The sequence below is a fragment of the Phyllopteryx taeniolatus genome, chromosome 4, assembly GCF_024500385.1.
Source record: "Phyllopteryx taeniolatus isolate TA_2022b chromosome 4, UOR_Ptae_1.2, whole genome shotgun sequence".
In the NCBI taxonomy this organism is placed as follows: domain Eukaryota; kingdom Metazoa; phylum Chordata; class Actinopteri; order Syngnathiformes; family Syngnathidae; genus Phyllopteryx; species Phyllopteryx taeniolatus.
The window spans coordinates 12,554,301-12,572,576 of NC_084505.1; the positions used below are offsets into that span (position 1 = coordinate 12,554,301).

The 18,276-nt window shown below is 42.0% G+C and overlaps 2 protein-coding genes across 12 annotated transcripts; one reads left to right on the forward strand and one right to left on the reverse strand.

Moving 5' to 3' along the window:
• Positions 1-161: 161 nt before the first annotated feature.
• Positions 162-3,220, reverse strand: LOC133476336 (zinc finger protein 271-like). Its single transcript, XM_061769571.1, has 3 exons — positions 3,140-3,220; positions 2,294-3,053; positions 162-1,290 (listed from the first exon to the last, which is right to left on the reverse strand). The coding sequence occupies exons 2-3, from the start codon at positions 2,907-2,909 to the stop codon at positions 824-826; spliced, it is 1,083 nt and encodes a 360-aa protein (XP_061625555.1). The 5' UTR covers positions 2,910-3,053; positions 3,140-3,220; the 3' UTR covers positions 162-823.
• slc25a23a (solute carrier family 25 member 23a) lies at positions 2,550-17,038 on the forward strand. Of its 11 annotated transcripts, none has more exons than XR_009788024.1 (15): positions 5,647-6,006; positions 6,366-6,471; positions 7,985-8,128; positions 8,666-8,818; positions 8,978-9,188; positions 10,644-10,767; positions 10,877-10,964; positions 11,446-11,557; positions 11,743-11,901; positions 12,018-12,170; positions 12,509-12,622; positions 12,739-12,906; positions 12,984-13,131; positions 16,130-16,541; positions 16,694-17,038. XR_009788024.1 is itself a non-coding variant. In XM_061769556.1 (13 exons), exons 4-13 carry the CDS (start codon positions 8,994-8,996, stop codon positions 16,702-16,704), a joined length of 1,272 nt encoding a protein of 423 aa, XP_061625540.1. In that variant the 5' UTR covers positions 5,646-6,006; positions 7,985-8,128; positions 8,666-8,818; positions 8,978-8,993; the 3' UTR covers positions 16,705-17,038. The 11 variants fall into 11 exon arrangements, 2 of the variants coding, with proteins under 2 accessions (XP_061625540.1, XP_061625538.1); XR_009788023.1 differs by having other exon boundaries at positions 6,433-6,471; XR_009788027.1 differs by lacking the exon at positions 7,985-8,128.
• The last annotated feature ends 1,238 nt before the right edge of the window (positions 17,039-18,276 follow it).

Consider the following 18,276-nt stretch of genomic DNA (forward strand, 5'->3'; position numbering starts at 1 on the left):
CTTTACCGATATCAAAGGTGGAAAACGCAAACAGAACTGTATATTCCATCCATACATTTTCTGTACCACTTATCCTCACTCGGGTCGGGGAACAAGTGTATATTATGATATTATACTAAAAATTTTATCAGGAAAAAAGTACCAACTGCTCAGTCTTTAGAAAATGTAAAGCAACGTTGACAATTTATTTCCACGTTTCACAGCAATAAAGATTCCACATTTCCTCTTTATGAACAATATTGAGTCACCAAATACGATAAACATTTAATGTAGTGATCACACCATACCACATTGCCAATCATTTGTTTGTGCCTCCGCAGACTATGACATCCAAATTACTTTTTGAGTGTAACTCTGATCAGGACACTCCTTGTGAGGTTATATAAGACGCAGTGTTCTTTGAGACAGACAGGAGTATTTGCAGCCTCAAAAGCAAAGAGTTGTGTAACAGTCACAAGAGCTGTGTTTTGTCAAAGCCAGTAATGTTTAAGACTGCTGTACTGCAGCTATACAAGGTGTCAGAAAAGTTCCAAGACCGGTGTCACAAAAGATATATTTCGAACCCAGACTATAAACTATGAGTTTTCCCCTTCGATGTGTCCCAGACGTTTAACCAACACGTCCACAACGAGATCCTATACAGCTTTTGCTTCGTTCTCTGCTTGAGAAGAGGCAACAGCTGTGGCACTTCGCTGCTTCCCCATGACAACGTGCCTGCTCACAATGCCCTGAGCATCCGACTGTTCCTGGTAGAGAAGAATATCGCCATGCTGGAGCAACCTCCCTACTCGCCCCGTGTGATTTTTTTCCTACCCTGATGCGTTTAGCTGTTGTGCGAGCGCTGGTGAACTTTGAGCCCCCCACCATTTCTGAAGGACTTCCCACACTGTCCACAGATATACGGTTTCTCACCAGAGTGGATACGGAAGTGCCTGGTGAGTGCCCCGGAGTGACGGAAACACTTCGAGCAGACCGAACAGGTGTAAGGCCTCTCCCCTGTGTGGATGCGAAGGTGGGTCTTGAGGTCCTCCTTGCGGTTGAACTCGCGCTTGCACACTGGGCAGTGGAAAGGGCTGCATCCAGGTGGGTAAAGATGCAGTTTAGTCCTTTTCCTGCCTGCCGATACCTGCTGGAGCGTCTGTTGGCAATGGGCAGAGTGGAGTTGCAGCTCACTGGGTAGCTGGAAAGACTGATTGCATGATTTGCAAGTGCAGCTACTGGTGTTGTCCTCCTGGCTATTGGCACTGATGCCACAATCATGTTGAGAGGCCTCCCGGTTTGGTAGGTAATCTAGAAAAATCACATCTTTGTTCAATTCATGTACTTCACATTTAACTAGTACACTGGATTTGGCTTTTTCAATTCCATTTTTTTCCCCCAAATATTTAGATTTTTCCATGCAAAACTCTCGATTATAAATTCGGTACTATACTATAAGTCGGAGAGTTCCCTCTTTTACATTTAGTTCTTTATCATTGACTCTTTCAGAAACAATCTGTCGTCAAGTCACACAAATGTATTCATTCATCTTCCGTACCACTTATCCTCAGTAGAGTCGCAGGCGTGCTGAAGCCTATGCCAGCTATCTTCAGACGAGAGGCGGTGTACACCCTGAACTGGTCGCCAGCCAATCGCAGGGCACATATAAACAAACAACCATTCACACTCACACCTACGGGCAATTTAGAGTCCTCAATTAACCTAGCATGCCTGGATTTGAACCCCGGTCCTCAGAACTGTGAGGCAGATGTGCCAACCAATTGCTCCACCGTTCCACCCATACAAATGTATATTAAAGACAAATATGCAAACTATCTACACAAGTTCATCCATTCTCTGAGCTGCTTCTCCTCACTAGGGTCGCGGGCGTGCTGGAGCCTATCCCAGCTGTCATCGGGCAGGAGGCGGGGTACACCCTGAACTGGTTGCCAGCCAATCGCAGGGCACATCGAAACAAACAACCATTTGCACTCACAGTCATGCCTTCGGGCAATTTAGAGTCTCCAATTAATGCATGTTTTTGGGATGTGGGAGGAAACCGGAGTGCCCGGAGAAAACCCACGCAGGCACGGGGAGAACATGCAAACTCCACACAGGCGGGGACGGGGATTGAACCCCGCACCTCAGAACTGTGAGGCTGACGCTCTAACCAGTCGGCCACCGTGCCGCCATCTACACAAGTTGCTATTCTGAATAACAATTGACATTGTTAGGGTTGGCAGTAGCTCAGCCAAGATATGTAAAATACATAGTAAGATTCTAGAGTCTAAAATAAAATGTCTTCTCAGCTTACCTTCTTCATCTTGATCGTGAATATCCTCCACTCGTGGATTCCACTCGTCCAGCAGTGTTGACTGGATGGCAGACATGCACTCTGGGCTTAAATCTTCCACTTTCATCGAATCCCATGAACAGGCAGGCGCATTTGACTCAACTTCTCGGTCCTCCTCCTTTAAGATCATCTGCGTTACTGTGAGCTTGTCATCAAAACAAGGAGGAGTGGGTGTTTGCTGGTGTCGGTGGTCCTGACAGGGTTGGTCAATGCTTTCAATCTTCACCACACATACAGGTACGCGAGACTGTTCTTCCGTCCATCCATTTTCTAGAGCACACGTCCTTATTTGTGTTGTGGGTGGGCTGCAGCTTATCTTTTTAAGAATAGGACATTCACTTCCAACCGTGCAGTTGTGCTCACTGCCATGTTTAAGAGATGGGGGGATTTCGTCGCGCTGTGAAGCCTTATCTACGAAGTCGGCTGCTTGTGGGAGCTTCGGAGCATCGGGGTTTAGGATTTGCTCCTCGGTAGGATTCGGTACCGTCCCAATTTGCCGTAGACTTCGTTTTAAAGACTCGTTCTCTCGTCGTAGATCCTCGTAGATGCCGCACGTTGCCTTGCCGACGAGCCCCATCACATCTCGAACTGCGATCTCCAGCGCCACAGCAAACGCTCCGTGGATCGCCGCAATAAGCTCCCGCTGCAGAGCCACAACATGTTGCTCTGCTTCCCCGGCGTGAGTCGGACTCGGTACCGACAGTCGTTGAGCGCCACTCGGCTGTTGGTTCATTACGAATATAGAACGGTTGAGACGGCAGTTTAGCAGACCGCCGTCCAGCTCAAACGGAGTAAAGTTGGACTCACCGTGCACACTCGTGGAGGTTTCACTTCCGCAAACAGTTTAGGACACCAAGTGGAGGAGATGGTTAACTGCAGACCCAAGTCCCAAACAGCAAACGAGGGTCCATTTCAACAGTGGCTACAAGTAAGAGGTATCCAGACCTTCTATGGCCTAAACACTTTCAGGACCCCTGACCTATCTGTTCCATAAAATTGCAGATGCTCCCAATAGTCCATCATCTTCATTTTGCAGCATTTCTCGCTCTCCGGCTGTTTTATTCCTTGTTTTTTTTCTGATCAGATTTTAACCTCACTGCGTTGACATGTCGATCACCCCAGGGGGTCTTCAGTAGTATTGGTCAACTTGAACTATATTGGCAATGAAACGTCTGAAGCCAATCAGATTTCAAATTATTTTTTTCACAGGGTCAGAGCATTGGCCCTTGACTTCGACTAGCGAAACATGTTTTGCAATCTGCACAAATTGATACATTTAATAATCAGCATCTCTGTGAGTACATTAGGTGGATTTTATGTTTTTCTATTAGGTAAATATTGATTCTGAACTGCTCCAGATGATGTACATGGTGCAGGTGCATACGTTTGTATTGCATTTTTATTGATGGTTTATATTGGTATGTGATATGGTGGCATTAAGTCAGGTAAATCCTCACTGAAGGCCCAGGTACCAAATGCTCATCCCCACCACTGCATTTAACAATATGGATTTATTGGGTTCAAAAAAAAACATTGAGTCATATCAAAACACTTTGATTTGACCTTGTAAATTATCTTTGCAGCAACAGCATTAGCTTTGTGTCAGTCACGGCTTTTATAATTGTCAAGGTGGGCAAGTATCCATCCTGAAGGTCCGAGGTTGGCCAAAGTCATTGAAGAGAATACAAACACTGTTTCCTGACATAAAAAAAAAAAAAAAAAAAAAAAGAATATTTTAAATGGCCAAGAGACCTTTTTCATTTTAGGTTGCAACGCTAGCAGGAAAATACGATGATGTGTTTGAACTTAACAACATCCTGAGTTTATGTTGAGGAGGTTTGCTTTGGATTAAGATAGCTCGCTGATGAATCATCATCTTTGCACAGGGAACCAAGCGTCGAGGAATCCTCAACATTCCAAACATGTCCGAAGGACAAATAAATTGGTATGTCACTGTTCTACAGAGATGGGATAGAATACGAAATGATTTGATGTCATATAAGACAGCAAAGATACACTACACACACACACCTGGTTAATGACCTGTGTTTAATTGTGGCGCATTCAAGTGCTGTAGGAGCAACCTATTATTAGTGATATGTGTATTGGCATCTGTTTTATGTGTTATTTGCATAAACAAGCAATGATTGGTTGGTTGACTGCTTTACTGAGAATTCATTCATTGATTTTCCATGCCGCTTTATCCTCACTAGGGTCGCAGGCGTGCTGGAGCCTATCGCAGCTATCTTCAGGCGAGAGGCGGGGTACACCCTGAACTGGTCGCCAGCCAATTGCAGGGCACATATAAACAAACAACCATTCACACTCACATTCATACCTATAGACACTTTAGAGTCCTCAATTAACCACCAACTACCATGCATGTTTTTGGATGTGGGAGGAAACCGGAGTACCCGGAAAAAAACCCACGCAAGCACGGGGAGAACATGCCGGATTTGAACCCAGGTCCTCAGAACTGTGAGGCATATGTGCTAACCAGTCGTCCACCTTGCCGCCCACATATAAACAGAAAAATATAAATATCAAATAATATGACTAAAATAGCTAAAGAAAAAAAAACTTTGATTTAATTCAATTCATGGTCCACTCATTTCCCAAGCCAAAAGACTCAATATCATAACGGCCGGACAATAATTTGAGTCTGCCGCTCAAAAGACTGATCGCTCTCATGCCTTCATCAATTCAATAGGCGATAAGGAAAGCAATGCAAATACGTTTGTGAAACTTTTAACAGAATGGAACATGGCTAAGCCTGCCTTGGAGCTAGTAATTTGAATGTGAAGGAAAATGTTGATGCGCTCTCATAGCACTGTGAGATGCTCAGAGGGGAGAGAGCCTTTTTGGTTGCTGGTCCCCACTTAGGCATGGCCTCCCTCTGCACCTTAGGCAAGCCCGCTCACCTTTTAAAACTCGTCTTTAAACCCATAATAACAACACAGGTTAGTTATTGCAGGTCCACACTCGGCATGAGACTGCGTTTGTTTTAAGGTTTTACTATTTTTATGGTATTTATTGTATGTATATGTACAGTATGTACTTGTTTTAGCTGTGGTTGTTTAAAGTGCTCATTAGAATTGAGATGAGTTGGGTTGGGTAAACGAATGATGTGTGCTGAAAATAGTCGTCTGTTATTCATAAGACTTATAATGTTAAGATTTGTAGTTGCTTCTGTAACCGTGAACAAGACCAGCATTGACATAAAATGCAAATCATAAAAATGACAGTCTCGTAGTACTGATATTTTGGTGGTGCATTTATGGCCGTCGTCGATAGTAGACACGCCCCTGACGTGAGCCTCTCAAAACGGCATGAAAATAAAACAGTTGATCGTGAAGAGTCACTAATTAGGCCTCTTCCAGATGATTGTAATGACGAAAGCCTGCTACGTCGTATTTAGACGGCAGTGTCTTGAGGGACATCTTTTTCGGACACTCTTGAACGTCGAAGGGCGTAGCTGGTGCTTGTCTCGCTTCCTGGTTCCCGAGGAGCAGCGAGTACGTCGCTCACAAGTTTACTCGACACCAGGAGAGGTTCGTTTTTGGGGGGGCACCAAACACCTCCGTGGAGGGGGACCTGGACTCACATGTCCCCAGTAGAGATTTTGTGTTTTTTTGTGTCAAGTGAGTCGAGGTCCTCTGTAGCGTGCCATACAAGTAAGTGAGCGAGTGATTGGCCTCATCGATTTTAATAGTCATCAAAGGCGGATATAGTTACACATGCTTTACAATTTTGGAGCCTGCTGTTATTCTTTTTATATGGTGAAATGCCCGTTAAAGGCCTTTGTAGTAGAATCTCAGTTATGTTTTTTTTTAATGCTCTAAATCTCAATTTGTGTATATAGTAATGATAGATTTTAACACATTAAAGACAGTCAGCAAAGGCGACTGTAGTGAGAAACTAATAAGGCATTCTGTAACATGAGCATACCTACATGTAGGCTGTATTCAACATGTAATGGCATATCTGTGTTGATTAAATCAATTAGTAATTAGTAGCTTTGCTTTTATTTCAGATCCCCGATCACAGATTGTTCTTAGATGATAAATTTTTAACACCCTCTTTATATCTCGGACCCCTAGGCTGGACGTCACCGATTGACTGTTGTAACAGTATACCTGGTACGGTGTGAATCCATTTCTGTTTCTCAAGGCACTGCACGATAGTGCAGATTAGACTAGTTGTCAATTATTGGAGACTACAGTACAGTAGGCCGCACATTGAAATATGCATCTTAGGTAATTTTTTATTATTATTATGTTTTAATTTCCCTGATGGGACTCTAAGCTATCCGATAGCTGTGAATGTAAGTATGAATCAGTCACCACATGCGGTCAGTTTCATGGCTCATGAGCCACTAATATCAGTTAGATTTACAAATGTATGAGTCAAACAGAGTGCCATATTTACCATTAAATTAGCAGCCAGACAATATATATATATATATATAGAGAGAGAGAGAGAGAGAGAGAGAGAGAGAGAGAGAGAGAGAATATTCTTTATGACATATTTGGCCATGGAGAATGGGTGGTTCTGGCAGTTTAGAGGGGTACTAGCCATTGTAATTTTTTACATAAAATGCTTTTCATCAAATTGCTAAATGTTGTGCAGAAAAAAAATTGCCCTATATAAGAAATATTATGTTCATATTTGAAACTTTATTTTCCATAAAGCTCATATATTTTAAATGCAGACTGTTCAACAAAAAAAAGAAAAACATATTTAAGATCAAAATGTATTTTTTTTAATTTGAATTTTGGATAATTTGTGTCACGAACGGATGGAGACTGGACCCAAGAGCTGAGAGGTTCTGATGAACAGTTTATTGAAAAAGGAAATGTAGATGGTCCGAGGACAGTCGGTTGGCTTGGCGGCGTGGTGGCAGTAATCCATTTGGCGAGGGGCACGGAGGGAACACTGAGGACAAGGGAAAAACACAGAGGTCAGAATGATGACGAGGATTTGCGTAGCTTATGTGGATACTGGGGAGCCGTTGTGCCGCTGGGGAAGCTTCAGTACTCTGGTGAGCGTTTTCGGGCTCTGGTCAGGCTTTTATGCATGTGGTAACGAAGGCTCATTGGTGACAGGTGCGCGGCCGAGGAAGGTGCTGGAAAGAGAGAGAGGGGAGGGGAGAGAGAGAGGGCCCAATGCGCCACCCAGGCTCCAACTGTAGTACTGCAGGATGGCTCATGACAATTTGTTTCGTAGTCTCATCTCAGTTTAGGTGAAATTTAAAACTTTTTATTGTCTTACCTTTATTTTACTTGTAGATGAAGTCTCCCCAGAACAAAAATATCTGTTGCTTTCCTCTAAAAATTGTCTTCTTTGAATTTCAAATCTCCATCCAACCATTTTCTATAGCATTTTCTATTACTTAGAAAGTAATTGAAATAGTTCCACTATTATTACATTTTCAACAGAGTAACTCGTAATTGTTAACAATTATATTTCCAAAGTAATCTACTTAACACTGGGTAGAGTTGAGGCTAAAGATAATGTAGTTTAATGACTACTACGTGGACATTATTGGATTAAAAAAGAAAATCAATATGAATCACATACTAGAGAACTAAAATGGGAAAAAAATGTTTTTAATCATTTTTAAATATAATTTATTATTTTTACTCTGCACAGATGAGGCTCTGCCTCCCCTGATTGCATGACCCTAGATGGTTGTTTGTCCTGCCCGCAGTTGACTGACGACCAGTCCAACCTGTATGTCGCTTCTTGCCCAAATTCAACTGGGATAGGTTCCAGTTACCTGTGACCCTAATGAGGGTAAGCGCGATAGAATGTCCCCTGTAAACATCAAGGCCCGGGACTCGAGTCAGCACCAAATTTAGGGCTTGGGACTTGCTTTGCTAAAACCTATAAAAGACTTGATTTGACAGTTTGGTGTCAATGAGATTCGACTTGACATGAGTTGACAAGTCTTTGCTGTTTACAGTTAAAAATCATAATTTTCAACATATTGTGCCCTTTTTTATTTCATTTTTTTTACAACATAGAACTTCATTGTCTATTCAATTGAATTCTCCATTAGCCAGGTTAGTTACACATCCAATTATATTTGACAAGTAGAAAAAAGTGCATACATTTTGTAATACACATCAGTATTGATCTGTGATCTGTCTGTTCTTCATACTGTTTCCCTATATAGACTTGTGACTATCATGCTGTTAGGATTAATCCAATATATGTTGTGACTGAGCAAAATTGTATGGCTTGACTTGTGACCTGCTTAACCCAAGTGATGACATTGCTTGCTTGAAATTTAGTGGGGAACTCATTTGACTTGCTTTATCCTTTCCACAGTAACTTGAGATTTGCTTGAAACTTGAAGATTAAAGGCCTCAATATACCAAACCAACGCTCATATAAGATTGCCGACTGCTGCGTGGGCCTAAACGTCGGCATATTGGGCCATAAGACTTATGACTTGCACATCTGTAAGCAGAACCTCTGAAGGTACCACTCCAGTGAAAAGGCATTGTACCCTTATTGTGCACGACTTTTTTTCTGAGTGTGAATAGTGAACCTTCATAGATACTGTATGTATTGTATGTATGCAAGTATTGGTCCAGGTCGGGCTCCGGTGAGTAAGTTGATCCATTACATTCTACCCAGCTGACTGGACCTTGCCATGGCTCCTGCAAGGACTTGGCTCCCCTGGGCCAATTGCCAGGACAAAACGTCCTCTGGTCCAGACGAGGAGAGGGAGAAATACTGGGGGGAGCTGTTTGATCAGCTGGATCTCAACAAAGATGGATGCATTGACATACATGAACTACGTAGAGGGCTGGCGGGTCAAGGACTGTCCAGAGCTTCACTGGAAAGGGTAAGACCTTTCACCTTCACTCAAAAAAGAAAATTATTCGCTTGTGAGAATGAATCTGATATTTAGCGGTGGTCATGATGCACCAGTGATAACCCATACATAAACTCAGACATCGATTCTGGCCAGTAAACAACTAATAATGTTATATAGTGCCCCTTGAATGATTACTTCAGGTATTTAAATGTTTAATAGTAACAACATAAACAGCCCAACTTTGTGTACACATTATCTGTCTGTCCTGTCCGTATTCCTCCATTTGTTTTGGCCAAAACATGTGGGTCACACAGCTAGCTGGCTGTCACTTCCCAGTGTGTGCATTTGTGTGCAACATGTCTATTTATGTTGCATGGAGCAAGACTTTGTAAGATGAGAATGGCAAACTACCAAGGTGCAAACCACCAGTGGTTGCCAGGGCTCCACTGTCCTTGACCACAAAAATAATACCGTCAATAAATTCGGAATTGTCAAACATTTGTGTGTTGGGACAATGGTTCACACCAATAGTGTGTGTTTCATGGATTACATCATCTGCACAAAATGTACTTTTTTCAGTTAGCTCATTCACAGGCGAGAAATGAATCTATGTAGTTGTTGACTTTAGCCAAGTGCTGTTTTAAAATAGGAACTAATCTGAGGTTGGAGTTGGCATTAGAAAAAAATTAAGTAAAAGCTTTAAGGTCAAACGCAATTTCTTTCCAGTTTTCAACCTCTGATTTATTTGCATTTTGAAAAAATGTTTACTATTGGAAATACTACAAATGGTTATAATGACTTCCAGGTTTAAACCGTTCCCAAAGCATTCTCTTAATGGTCATACAATTGGACAAATATTTGGAAATACGGTATGTGTGACTAGAGAATAATGTGAAGGTTAATCTCATCACAGCCGCGACTCATGCATCTCACTTCAACATTCTCACGTCATCCATCCATCTATTTTCTGTACCGCTTATCCTCACGAGGGTCGCGGGCGTGCTGGAGCCTATCCCAGCTATCTTCGGGCCAGAGGCGGGGTACACCCTGAACTGGTCGCCAGCCAATCGCAGGGCACATATAAACAAACAACCATTCGCACTCACATTTTGTTTGCATGTTCTCCCTGTGCCTGCGTGGGTTTTCTCCGAGTACTCCGATTTCCTCCCACATGCCAAAAACATGCGTGGTAGGTTAATTGAAGACTCACATGTCATACAAGTGTTAACCACTGTTGATAGTAAAAACTAAACACACAACACAGAAAACTCTCTACCTTTGATAACAAGTGACAAGGCATACAGTATCTCACAAGATGTCATGCATAATGGCAACTCTAACCTTTTGGATGACTTCATGGCACATATTTTCCCCCTGACTTTTTAAATGCCATATTGTATAACCTCAGGGATGTGCCACTTAAGATGTTCCACTGTTCCCCTTTATTTTCCAATTTTTAGACTCAAGTGTCTTTGTTTTCAGATTGTAGAGGCAGGGGACACCAATGAGGACGGAGTGCTTGACTTTGAAGAGTTCACGCAATACCTACGTACCCATGAAAAGCAGCTCAAACTCATGTTTCGCACACTGGACAAAAACAATGATGGTTTGTGGCAGCCCACTGAATACATTTTAATAATCATAACAGGCCCCATAGCTTTAAAATTCATTTATGGTATGTCTCTTACTTTATGTATCTGGATGGCTACATCCAGGTGAGATAGATGCAGCAGAGATCCAGCAATCTCTACATGCTGTTGGCTTAGACATCAGTCTCAAGGCTGCCACCAGGATTTTAAAAAGGTTTGTGATCTATGTGTCACTATTACATCATCATTAGCATGGATTATTCTTTGAATGGTAGCAAACATCAATACTGAGGATTTTAATCTGCACTGCTTTCACTTGGTGTAAGTATACACATACTTAATAGCATGTTTTAATTAACGTTTTGTTCTCAGTTGGTTTGTACAGTAGTTTTACTTTTCTTTTGTATTTGTATGTATAAATCATGTAATGTGTCTGCTAAAGCACATTTACTTTTACTTAATTGTGGTTTAAGTTTCCTGAACTTCAAAGATTTTTTATTTTATTTATTTTTTTTAAGGCTTTTTAATTTAAATATACAATTTCTGGTTTTGTGTCTCAAAATTTACTATTTTTTATCTTGCTCTGTTGGTTTAGAATATGTTCATGTTGACATTGTGCTGGTAAAGCCAACGCCATTTACTTAAAATCTCCCTCTTTCACTAGCCTTGTTTATGTTTATTTGTGTGTCATCCAGTATAGACAAGGATGGGACCATGACCATTGACTGGATTGAGTGGCGGGACTACTTCCTGTTTAACCCTCTCACAAACATGGAGGAAGTGGCACGCTACTGGAAACGTTCAATGGCAAGGCTACACACGTGGAAATACATACTATAAAAAAAGTTACTTTTAATAACCAGCCAGACTTGATGTATTTGAAAGCATCCAGGGCAACACACATTCCTTATACATAATAATGACAATTAAATTGTTCTTCACATTGTTTGGAAACCGCAAATATATAAAACTGTAATCGTTGCCTTCATTAGATGTTGGACTTAGGTGAGCAGCTGACAGTTCCAGATGAGTTTTCAGAAGAGGAGAAAAAGTCTGGCTATGTGTGGCGGCAGCTGATGGCAGGAGCCTTGGCTGGATCCATATCACGGAGCGGGACAGCCCCCTTAGATCGTCTTAAAGTCTTCCGGCAGGTCAGTCAGTAGCGTTTGTGATCAGAACCAAATCACCATTAAAGGGCAACTTCCATTTTCTGTTTATTGCCAATCAACGTCACGTATGGACACATCTTCATTATATGCTTTGGCAGGTTCATGGGTCCTCTCTGTTTAGTGGGAATGTATTGAGTGGTTTTCAGTACATGGTAAAAGAGGGAGGACTGCAGTCCTTTTGGAGGGGCAATGGAATCAATGTTCTTAAAATTGCCCCAGAGACTGCAATCAAATTTACAGCTTATGAAAAGGTGAATAACACTTGCTTCCTTTTTCTTTTTGGTATCGTTGTCTTTTGTGTTTGTGTGTAGGACTTCACAATAAGTCCCATCCAGTTCCTTGTTCTTGTCAGAATATACACTGATGCTCCCCACAATATGATTGGACAAAAAAAAAAACATGGCAGATTTGTTTCCCCTCCTTGCACAATAGTTCAAACTTTGACAGAGGTCTGTGCTCTACTGAAAGTTCTCATAGTTTTAATGATAGACTCACTCCTTGATCGTTCCATCTTTACCTTGAAAGTTACATTGTATCAACGGTCCTCCTTTCCTTTCCTTTAAATTTTGGTTTACTACCTTTTTTCTAGATCAAGCATATAATGTATGGCAGAAAGGACACAAAAAATCTCAGGGCTCATGAGCGATTTTTTGCTGGCTCGTTGGCTGGTGCGACCGCTCAGACAGCCATCTACCCACTGGAGGTGATTTCAAGTCATAACACACATCCTCAAGACCGTAATCGACAATACGTGCAGTATTCCTCTACATTATCTTTCTGTGCTTCCATCCATCCATCTTCCATCTTTTTTCTTGACAGGTGATGAAGACCCGACTCACGCTTAGAAAAACAGGCCAGTTCTCAGGAATGTTTGACTATGCCAAGCAGATCCTGCAGAGGGAAGGAGTTGCAGCCTTTTACAAGGGTTATGTGCCTAATTTGTTGAGTATTGTGCCTTATGCAGGCATTGACCTGGCAGTCTATGAGGTCAGGTGGACATGATGGTAGCATGTATCTATATCTACATCTTGTTTATGTCTTCTAACTTGGCATCTATTCCTCAGACACTAAAGTTTGCATGGCTAAATAGGAACAGAGGCGTGGCGGACCCAGGGGTCACGGTATTGGTTGGCTGTGGTGCAGTCTCCAGCACCTGTGGGCAGCTGGCAAGTTACCCTCTTGCACTGATCCGCACCAGAATGCAAGCTCAAGGTTAGGAAAAGGGAGTGCAGCAAATGTTATGTCTACCTAGGAATGTTTAGATAGTTAAATATATTCCATCCACCATTAGGTCTGTATACTGTGTGGTGGGATTGATTATGTAAATTATAAAAGTCTGTAGAATGAGAATATGAGTGAGGGGATACACAAGCAGTTCGCATATTCATGAGATATTTGTCGCAATAAGTGAGTGGCCCCACACCCAGTGAAAGAGTCCCAGCGGTGTGTGCCTGCGGACACATGCAAGTGAATTGACACTGTTTTACATGCACAAAGACTGACAGAAGTGTCCTGAATTGCTGTGCCTGCACTGCGGAGGTTGAGGACCCCACCCAATCAATCAAGGGGCGGGATTGGGCCCAGGGGTCCACTGAGAGCAGCCTGGTGGACAGGACACGTCCCACACCGAGGGACCCAGGGTGGTCCGCCGGCCCCACCGAGGTTCCCCGACAACTGGCCACCCAATGCCACCGCCCCACTAAAATTTTCACTCTTTGTTATATTGTAAAATAATTTAAATCCATTTTTTCCTCATTAATGTACACACAACACCCCATATTGACAGAACAAAACGTAATTGTTGAAATGTTTGCTGATTTATTAAAACAGAAAAACTGAAATATCACACAGCCGTAAGTATTCAGACCCTTTGCTGTGACACTCATATATTTAACTCTGGTGCTGTCCATTTCTTCTGATCATCCTTAAAATGGTTCTACACCTTCATTGGAGTCTAGCTGTGTTTGATTATACTGATTGGACTTGATTAGGAAAGCCACACACCTGTCTATATAAGACCTTAAAGCTCACAGTGCATGTCAGAGCAAATGAGAATCATGAGGCCAAAGGAACTTCCTGAAGAGCTCAGAGACAAAATTGTGGCAAGGCACAGATCTGGCCAATGTTACCAAAAAAATTCTGCTGCATTTAAAGTTCCTAAGAGCACAGTGGCCTCCATAATCCTGAAATGGAAGACGTTTGGGACGATCTAAACTGAGCAATTGGGGGAGAAGAGCCTTGGTGAGAGAGGGAAAGAAGAACCGAAAGATCACTGTGGCTGAGCTCCAAAGATGCAGTCGGGAGATGTGAGAAAGTTGTAGAAAGTCAACCATCACTGCAGCCCTCCACCTGTCAGGGCTTTATGACAGAGTAGCTCGACGGAAGCCTCTCCTCAGTGCAAGACACATGAAAGCCCGCATGGAGAAAAAACACCTGAAGGACTCCAAGATGGTGAGAAATAAGATTATCTGGTCTGGTGAGACCAAGATAGAAATTGTTGGCCTTAATTCTAAGTGGCATGTGTGGCGAAAACCAGGCACTGCTCATCGCCTGTCCAGTACAGTCCCAACAGTGAAGCATGGTGGTGGCAGCATCATGCTGTGGGGGTGTTTTTCAGCTGGAGGGACAGAGAGACTGGTTGCAATTGAAGAAATGATGAATGCGGCCAAGTACAGGGATATCCTGGACGAAAACATCCAGAGTGCTCAGAACCTCAGCTTGGGCCAAAGCTTCACCTTCAACAAAGACAATAACAATAAGCACACAGGTAAAATGCCGAAGGAGTGGCTTCGGAACAACTCTGTGTCTGTTTTTGAATGGCCCAGCCAGAGCCTTGACTTCAACCCAATTGAGCATCTCTGGAGAGACCTGAAAATGGCTGTCCACCAACGTTTACCATTCAACCTGACAGAACTGGAGAGGATCTGCAAGGAGGAATGGCAAAGGATCCCCAAATCCAGATGTGAAAAACCTTGTTGCATCATTCCCAAAAAGACTCATGGCTGTATTAGCTCAAAAGGCTGCTTCTACTAAATACTGAGCAAAGGGTCTGAATACTTATGGCTGTGTGATATTTCAGTATAATAAATCTGCAAAAATTTCAACAATTCAGTTTTTTTTCTGTCAATATGGGATGCTGTGTGTAGATTAATGTGGGGTAAAATTAGTTTAAATGCTGTTAGCAAATGGCTGCAATATAAAAAAAGAGTGAAAAATTTAAGGGTGTCTGAAAACTTTCCATACCCACTGTATATGTGCCCAGATGTGATTAGTGAGAAAAATAAATACAATGAGTGGTGTGAGGACAACCACTAACGAAGAGACCCTACCCAGACCTGCTGCACCGACCCCGGGACCCCGCCCCCACATTCCCAGCCGACGCAAGGAACGGAGAGGAGGAAGCAGGCCCGAGGTCCGACACCGATACCGGCCACAAAGAACCCCGAGCCAAATGCCCACCACAGTCCACGCTGCGGGACGCCGAGAAAACGGACAACCACAACCCGGACACGCCTCCATCCAAACCACACAAACTTCCCCAACACCAAAACGTCTTCACTGGTCAAGTTTTATGATAATATAGGACCCCTTATTTGACAGCATGCTATCTGCAGCGTCACAATTCTTGCATCCATTCAACTTGTAAGGTTTTTGGGCCGGGCCACACGTTTGGGAAATTCCTCCATGAGCCTTACAACTTTACTGGTAGTTAACAAGTCGCAATCTGTCATACAGTTGTGATACATTATATTCCTCACCTTAACATATATTCTTTATTAGAAAATAATGCATTATAATTACACAAAAATACCTTTTAAGCATTTGTTTACATTTCCGCCCTACTTTGCTTGTACTTACAGACACGTCACCTGTATAACCTGCAACTAGACTGTTTGCTACAAGAATGCATAACTGAAATGATGATTGCAGGTTATATTTGAGAGGGGATAAATAATGGTTCTGCAGCTACCCTTAGGATAAAATAATTGGTTGAGGCCACAGACATTTTATTTCTTCCAGTCTCCAGCACCAGATTTGAGTATGTTCACAACTTATTACTAATGTGACTAGAAATATAACTCGACATGACCATTAAAGTTATGCCTTGCATACATGCTGCACCATTGGAAGGCACAAAACATCTTTTGTAGTGTCCTAAGTAGTAAGTGAGGTTGTTGATTGAGTTTTTTTTCCCCCCTCTCTCCTTTAGCCTCAGTGAAAGGCTCCACTAAGCCATCAATGTCTGCCTTGATTCACACCATTGTGACCCAAGAAGGTGTGGCCGGCCTATATCGAGGAATTTCCCCCAATTTGCTGAAAGTCATCCCTGCTGTCAGCGTGTCCTATGTTGCATACGAGTACACAAGAATGGCCCTGGGAGTGGACGTTGAGGGTAGGCGGGGAGGTAAAGGGAAGGTGTAAAACTGAGTGGATGGTTTGTTGTGACTTGCATCTGCAAGAAAATACAGATCTGTTAATCCTGCATGAAGAAGGGGACTTTGACAGTGGCTGAATTCAGAGTCCTGTGATTGCAAGTCTTGATGGAAAAGTAGTAAATGAGAAAGCACTGCCCTGCCTTTGGATGACCTCAGATGACATGGATGCAATGAGCAATTTTATGTGTGAGTTGCATTGCACTGTTTGAACTAGCATCTGCATTCATATTTACAAATGATGCATGAATTTATCTGCGAAGTAACAGGTGCTCCATTAAGAGGTTCTGTGTTTTCCAAATAACTGCAAGAGGATTTTTCAGCCTTTTCTTCTCTCTCAGGTGTAATGTAGAGAAGATAGATGGCGGACAAGAGCGTGGTTCCAGTGTTCGAAGGTCACTGCAAAAGTGTTTTACAGTTTGTGGGCTAACATGTCTCAAGCAATTGGAGTAAACACTGAAGCACAGAAGGGCTCATCAAACAATGGCTATCAGCACAACTCGAAAGCAGCCGTCATTCAAATAGTAAATCTAGAATAAGTAGAATAAGCTAATGTTGAATAGTGGTTTTACAAGCAAACCTCCAAAAGACTGTACATTTGAACAGGTCAGATGATGTCTCACAGCTCTTCTTGAATGTTGATTTGCCTGTAGAAGAGTTTGGGTTAGCTTTTAAAAAAAAAACAATACAGTCAATTGTCTTATGGCCTTTACAGTACACCAACAATGTTAGAAAGATTAAAAATAACCCATATTTAATGATGGATTTTTTTTATATTTCCAATGAATAGCCGTACCTGTATTTATTTTTTAAATTGTATTTCTAAATAAATGCAAATGTGGATTTTAGTCTTTTTAATTTACTGTATTACAAATGTCATGATACATGTCATGTGTTGGCCCAATTACTGGTTGATTTCATATATAAACTTAGCATGAAGCTCCGTTCCAATGGTGGCAACAGCCTGAATTTGTATTATTCGATCACTTACCTGCGCTTCTGCAGTATGGTCGTGAAACATAAACATTTGTATGAAAACATCTCTGGGCCATAATTATATAAAATCTCTGAACTTTTGAATGCACATGTCCAATTGCAATGTTCCAATACCTTTTGCACAACTGACTTGTCTAACGGTGAGCTGAACTGCAAAATTCACAACAGGTGTTTGATCCATGAATGGAACAATACATTTCCTGGTTCGGTTGTATGTAAACAGCCCTCTTCATCATGCTGTTTACATTTTGACATCACGAGACCAAGACGACACCTAACAATTGATCAACAATACCTCGCCATTGCGATACTTCAAACAGGATGTTCTCGGGGGGAAGTGGCCAGTGAGCTTTGAGTGTCACAGGGTGTCGTCGGCACGTTGCAACAGAGACTGGAAGAGTCACAGAAAGGCACAGAAATGGACGTTGTTTGAAATGTAATTGGTCGAAACACCTGCTGTATATTTTACCGTCCAGCTACTTGTTAGAGAACAACAAGCAAGCAAAAAGTACTCACATTGAACACTGGGACATGTTCATTCAAGTTTATAGAAGTTTACATTTAGTTCCCTTGTAAAGGTTATAATGCATTTTACGTTCATTCAGAAATTTCACCCGATGGCTGAATATTCCAACTTTTTGTGAGTAATATATACAATATGAAGTATATGAATTAACTTACTTTGGCATAAGAATAGTCACGTGACACGAGAAGGCACACTCAGTCGTCACAGTGCTTAACGTTTTCCATTTGATTGTTTTATACATATATATATGGCCTAAAAATATTTTCATACTATTGTGACTTCTACGGTATTATAACTGTCCGAATGACGGAGTAAATGATGAAGACATGAACACAAAAATTAGACTCACAATTTGTTTACATTTACAATTACACGTGGCGCTGCTGGAAATTGTTTAATTCC

Coding starts and splice junctions, on each gene's coding strand:
- slc25a23a (XM_061769554.1), top strand. CDS start 8,994: ATGGCTCCTGCAAGGACTTGGCTCCCCTGGGCCAATTGCCAGGACAAA. Junction 11,558..11,742: donor GCTACTGGAAACGTTCAATG/GCAAGGCTACAC, acceptor TGCCTTCATTAG/ATGTTGGACTTAGGTGAGCA. Junction 11,902..12,017: donor GTCTTAAAGTCTTCCGGCAG/GTCAGTCAGTAG, acceptor ATGCTTTGGCAG/GTTCATGGGTCCTCTCTGTT.
- LOC133476336 (XM_061769571.1), bottom strand. CDS start 2,909: ATGGGGCTCGTCGGCAAGGCAACGTGCGGCATCTACGAGGATCTACGA. Junction 1,291..2,293: donor TCACGATCAAGATGAAGAAG/GTAAGCTGAGAA, acceptor TGATTTTTCTAG/ATTACCTACCAAACCGGGAG.